The sequence below is a fragment of the Frankliniella occidentalis genome, unplaced genomic scaffold, assembly GCF_000697945.3.
Source record: "Frankliniella occidentalis isolate FOCC.00 unplaced genomic scaffold, Focc_3.1 Scaffold2104, whole genome shotgun sequence".
Lineage (NCBI taxonomy): Eukaryota > Metazoa > Arthropoda > Insecta > Thysanoptera > Thripidae > Frankliniella > Frankliniella occidentalis.
Genome location: NW_026269195.1, coordinates 1 through 5,187, shown reverse-complemented (window position 1 = coordinate 5,187; position 5,187 = coordinate 1). Strand labels below are relative to the sequence as shown.

Below are 5,187 nucleotides of genomic sequence, written 5' to 3'. Positions count from 1 at the left end.
TTAGTTGTAGGTTGGTTGTAGTAATTGGCTTCGCATACTTTTTGCGATGTTTATTAAATAAACAGAGATTAGACTTAGTACAATTAACTTTACAACGAGAATTACGAAAAATCGACCAAATTTGTTTCAGACCGGTTGTTATGGATTTAAAGTGCGTTGGGTACTTGGAGTGTCTTTGGCCTAACCCACGCCTTGGTCTCTGCTCACAGAACATGAATGAGCTAAGCTGCAGCGCGAGCTCGGTGGTGCAGCGCTACGTGCAGGACCCGCTGCTCATCGCCGGCTACAAGTTTGACCTGCGTCTGTACGTGTGCGTGCCCAGCTTCCACCCGCTGCGGGTGTACTTGTACCGCGAGGGACTGGCCCGCTTCAGCACGGAGCGCTTCTCGCTCAAGAGCCTCGACAACCTGTACTGCCACCTCACCAACACCTCGCTCAACAAGCAGGGCCCCGCCTACTCCGAGATGAAGGAGCGCGTCGGAGCAGGTGCGCTTTTGCGTCCCACTTGCACCTACAACATGCGCCCGACCAGGGCCCGCTATGCCAGTCCCGCCCTGTATAATCGGAGGTACTTGTCATTTCGCAGCGGGCTGCAAGTGGACGCTGCAACAGCTGCGGCGATACTTCCACCAGGCGCGCATATCCGACTGGTGGCTCTGGCAACGCATCTCGCAGCTCGTGGTCCTCACCGTCCTGAGCCAGCTGCGCGGTGTGCCGCGAACTGCCAACTGCTTCGAGTTCTACGGCTTCGACGTGCTCATCGACTCGGCCATGCGACCCTGGCTGCTCGAGGTAGGAGCCGCGACGGTACCCCGCGCCGATGGCGGGGTCCTTGCGAGAGGGGTAGCGATGCCGATGACAGACGCTGCACGTGCATCGCAGGTGAACCTCAGCCCAGCGCTAGGAGTAGACTGCGACGCGGACCCCGTTGTCAAGAAGCCCATGCTCCACGACCTGTTCGACCTGCTGGGCATGCCGGTCTGCAACACGGGCCTGTCGCTGTTCCGCATCTGGTCCAAGAACACACCGCCTGCGCTGTCCGTGCAGCTGCGACGCCGCCACGAGGAGCAGCAGCGGCAGCAGCAGCGGCAGCAGCAACATCAGCTGCAACAGCAGCAACAGCAGCAGCACCGTGAGCGAGCTAGCACGGTACGTACGGGTGCGGTTGTAGTTCTACTCCCCGCCCCGCCCGCCCGCCACGCGCGAGCACGGGGTAGCGCCGGCAGGCAGGCCGTCCCGCACGGCGCGTGGGCCCAGCGGGGCTGCCTACCCTCGCCGACACAGGGGTCTTGTGCGTGTCCAGCAGCAGCAGCTGCAGCAGCAGCAGGCGTCCAGCTCGGGCTCCAGTCACGGCTCCAGCGGCACGGAGGGCGCCGAGGAGGAGGACGACGTCCGCAGCCCCCGCCGCAAGAACTCGTCGGCCATCACCGCGGCCACGGCGGCCGGCGTCTGGCGCAGGCGCTCACAGACCGCGTCGGCCGCGGGGTCGCAGCGGTCGCACAGGTAAGGCGCCGGTGTAGGGCCGCTCGGCGCTCGGGTTCGTACGTTTATTTATTTTTATTTTCCTTATCTTGACATATTTTCCAGCAGGTTGAGTCGGTCATCCTCGGTGGACGGCGAAGACGGCGTCGGCCTCGGGCAGGGTCCCCGCGCAAAGAAGCAGCTCGGGCGCGCAGGTGTGGGTGCGGGAACGAGTGCAAGTGCAGGGGGAGCAGAGCCGCGGTCCCGCGGCCACCACCTGCAGGCGCCCGCCGCCGCGCGCACGGCGGCGCGCAGCAGGAAGGTGCGCCGCTGCTCTGGCCCGGACCTGGAGGGCGACATGGACAACGCCGTGCAGCTCATCAACAACGGCAGCGGCTGGCGGAGGCCGAGGCCCTCCACGGCAATGGTGAGGCCCTCCCTCTTCCTAAGCGGTGGTGTGGACGTGCGTGAGGTACCTCACTGAGGTAGTGTCGGTGAGACTCGCCTTGCTTGCAGCCGAGACGAGGCCGTGCCGTCTGGGGTAATGGCCGCGACTGGTCGCGGGCCCCGGCCGCAGAGGGCGACTGGGTGCGTGTCTACCCGACCTGCGACTCGTGGATGGCAGCCGAGGACGACCTGGGGCCCCTGGCGCGCCTGCACGACGAGGACGCGGCCGAGTTGGTGCCCGTCGGCGACAAGGAGGTCAAGGCCATCGTGGCGGCCGTCCAGAAGCTCAGCAGGGTGGTGCGGGATGCGCACCGCCGCTACCCGAAGGTGTCCGACGACGAGCATCTCCGCCTTGTCACGGACGCCGTGCAGGAAGACGTCATCCTCTGGCTACCGAACAGCTGAGTTAGTTCTGAGCTTAAAAATAAGCTTTTAAGTGATGTGGATTCCGAGACCGAGGAGTCGGCACCACAATGTGGACATGCCATCTCCTGTGGCATGGCACTAAAACCCTCTTCCATTTTCTCACCTCTGCAGCCAATGTGGATTCCATTTACCTGCATGTTTTATGCAGGAAATTTTATTTATTGACGAAGCAAAATCTATTGCTTGACAATAATAAATATGTATTTTTCCCGTAAATTTCAAAATTGTCACTTTTAAAGAACTATATCTAGAGATGACTATTCAGATGTATATAGACTTTCCTCTAACTGGTAAGAGTGGCACATTATTTCTTCCCTTTTCAAATGTTGTAGATGTAACTTGAAACCTCATCACTCGCTCAGTTCCTATGTCCTTAGAAAAGTGCCAATCAATCGCAATCAATTCTGTTTATATAAAATGTCTTTCTCAGTTTGTCTCAAAATTAAATCCTGCCATAAACTGTAGTTGGTTAAGTGATCCTGATTTTTACTTTGAATCGTTTTTATAGCATGTTTAGGAAGGCAGTCCACTAGGAAAAATGGATCAATGTTTAGGAGGGTATACATAAAACACATACTATGTAAATTATTACGCTTGGAAATTTTCCAAGGTAACATGGGACCATTGTATTGTATATGTACTATACTCTAGGATTGTGAGAGTACTATCAGGTTAATTAAAATGTGGCCGTTAAGATTCACATTAGATAAAGCTGTGAACAGGGTGTTGATAATTTGCCCATAATAGGGCCATTTGAGTCACAAACGATCCAGGAAACCTCAAACCTCCGCATATTTTGAAACATTAAACTTACTTTATCTCTACTTCTTTCACTTAAGTATCATAAATCTTCCACTCAATGCACAGTATTTCCTATATATTCTTCCATAATTGTGCTGAACTCAGTCACGCACAATACAGTCAAATCTTCTATTTTACATTTTTCACTTTCCTAATTTATGAAATTAAGACGGTCAGAGTGCAATGCGAGAATGAAAATGTGTAGAATGTAACTTTTTTGCAAGTGTTCAACACCCAATGTGTTCTTAAAATAAACGACTTACAACACGATCTTCGCAAATAGTTCCTTTATTTACAGTTAACATTATTTGCATAAGGACAAAGACAAATTTAAATTTTACATCATTCACATGTTTATATACACTTTTACACTAACACACAGCACACGCAAACGCACACACACGCACACACAAACACACACTCTATGCTGCTAAGTCTTTGGACGGTCCTAAGGACGGTGCCCGAGAGTGTGCACGGCGTGCCCCGACTTGCTTACCACGGCGTTGAAGCCGTTGTGGTCGTCGGCAGTGTAGTCGACGGTGCGGATGGTGCCGTCGGCCTCGACCAGCGAGTACTGGCCCTTGACCACGTCGCCGTCCCTCGTCTCGTGCGCGCTCTTAATGTCGCCCGTGTGGTGGTCGCTGACGCCGTACTTGTACGAGTACTTCGGGTGCGCCTGGAAACCCCGGACAGAGGTTTTGGATATTTGTGAAGGGGCGGAAACAATTGTTTGTCTAAAAGTACGGCGCCACTCACGTTGTAGTCGTGCGGCTCCTCGTGCGGCGCGTATCCGACCCTGGCGCTAGCGGGCGCCCCGGGATCGGGCTCCGGCCTCGGCATGCCCTCCGAGACGACGACCAGCGCGCACACCAGAGCGCACACGGCCACCTGCGGACGGCGAGGGTGTGGCGAGTAGGGTCAGTCGCAGGCGCAGGGGCGACTCAGGAGGGCCATAGAGGAGCAGGCGGACTCACCTTAGTCACGGCCATCATCGTGGAGAGAGGACGAGTGACGAGTGACGAGTGGACGTGCTGGGTACGCGGCCTGTGCGCCGGCTGCAGCTGCAGTGAGCCCGCGGGGAGGCACGCCCCCCGCTCTTATAGGCACGCGTGCGCACGCCCCGCCACACCACACCCCGCCACGCCGGGGCATCCAGTGGAACCAGCTGCATCGGTGCAGAAAAAAGTAATCTTCACAACACACTGAGTTACACTGCAGGATCAGGTCTGTGTGGAGGCGGTTTCCAAAAACTGCACCGGGTGCAACTCAGTCATAATTCACTCCTTATCCACCGTAGCCAGTAGGCTATGCGCCCGATATGATTCAGGGAGGTGGGGGGGGGGGGGGGGCACTCCCTCCCGCCCGTCACTCATCCAGAAAGAAAGCAGTGGCAGCGGTGGCGGGGCGGCAGTCGTCTCCAGCACGCCCTGATCTTGACACTGGACCGTCTCGATGCCACGCCTCATAACCTGCCCCAGTCCAACCTGTCCTGCCCCGCCCGTCCCCATTCGGGCCGGCGAGAGAACACCGCAAACCGCCACGCCGGCGTGCCACTGGCCGGTACGGCGCGGTACATACGCACTCGCCATAGCGTTGATTAACGCAGGACAGGCAGAGGCGGCGAGAAAACACGAGCAAGCGCTGGAGAATGGAGTGTGGAGAACAGAGGCAGTTGGGTTGCCTGCCTCTCGGGCGGGCGAGCGTCCGGCCGCGTCTCTTCCTTCCGGTGAGGGTAAACGGTGCGTAAAAGTGGCGGCAAAGTAACCGTGCGTGCGGTAGTCTGGTGCTTGGCCTGGCGTCGGCACGATGGTAGCGTTAGCCATCTACAAGAGGCAGAGCCGCGCGAGCAGCGTCCAGCTGGAGCAAGGGCGTTAGCGCGGCAAAAGAAAAGCGCTGGAGAGAAACTCCAGAGGCAGCTTTCCTGCACGTGTTGAATCTGCTGATGTATCGCGTAACCGTGCACCTCGAGGAAATAAAGAAGAAGAAGAAGAAGAAGAAGAAGAAGAAGAAGAAGAAGAAGAAGAAGAAGAAGAAGAAGAAGAAGAAGAAGAA

The 5,187-nt window shown here is 56.5% G+C and overlaps 2 protein-coding genes across 4 annotated transcripts; one reads left to right on the top strand and one right to left on the bottom strand.

Moving 5' to 3' along the window:
• The first annotated feature begins 156 nt into the window (after nt 1-156).
• Nucleotides 157-3,404, top strand: LOC113212554 (tubulin polyglutamylase TTLL13-like). Of its 3 annotated transcripts, none has more exons than XM_052276206.1 (6): nt 157-486; nt 587-792; nt 883-1,149; nt 1,304-1,503; nt 1,591-1,888; nt 1,978-3,404. In XM_052276206.1, exons 1-6 carry the CDS (start codon nt 213-215, stop codon nt 2,311-2,313), a joined length of 1,581 nt encoding a protein of 526 aa, XP_052132166.1. In that variant the 5' UTR covers nt 157-212; the 3' UTR covers nt 2,314-3,404. The 3 variants fall into 3 exon arrangements, with proteins under 3 accessions (XP_052132166.1, XP_052132167.1, XP_052132165.1); XM_052276207.1 differs by having other exon boundaries at nt 159-486; nt 1,310-1,503; nt 1,588-1,888; XM_052276205.1 differs by having other exon boundaries at nt 160-486; nt 1,307-1,503; nt 1,588-1,888.
• A 3-nt stretch (nt 3,405-3,407) lies between these two features.
• LOC113212557 (cuticle protein 7-like) lies at nt 3,408-5,156 on the bottom strand. The gene is made up of 3 exons (XM_026431303.2): nt 4,110-5,156; nt 3,892-4,023; nt 3,408-3,811 (listed from the first exon to the last, which is right to left on the bottom strand). The coding sequence occupies exons 1-3, from the start codon at nt 4,125-4,127 to the stop codon at nt 3,584-3,586; spliced, it is 378 nt and encodes a 125-aa protein (XP_026287088.1). The 5' UTR covers nt 4,128-5,156; the 3' UTR covers nt 3,408-3,583.
• Nucleotides 5,157-5,187: the final 31 nt, after the last annotated feature.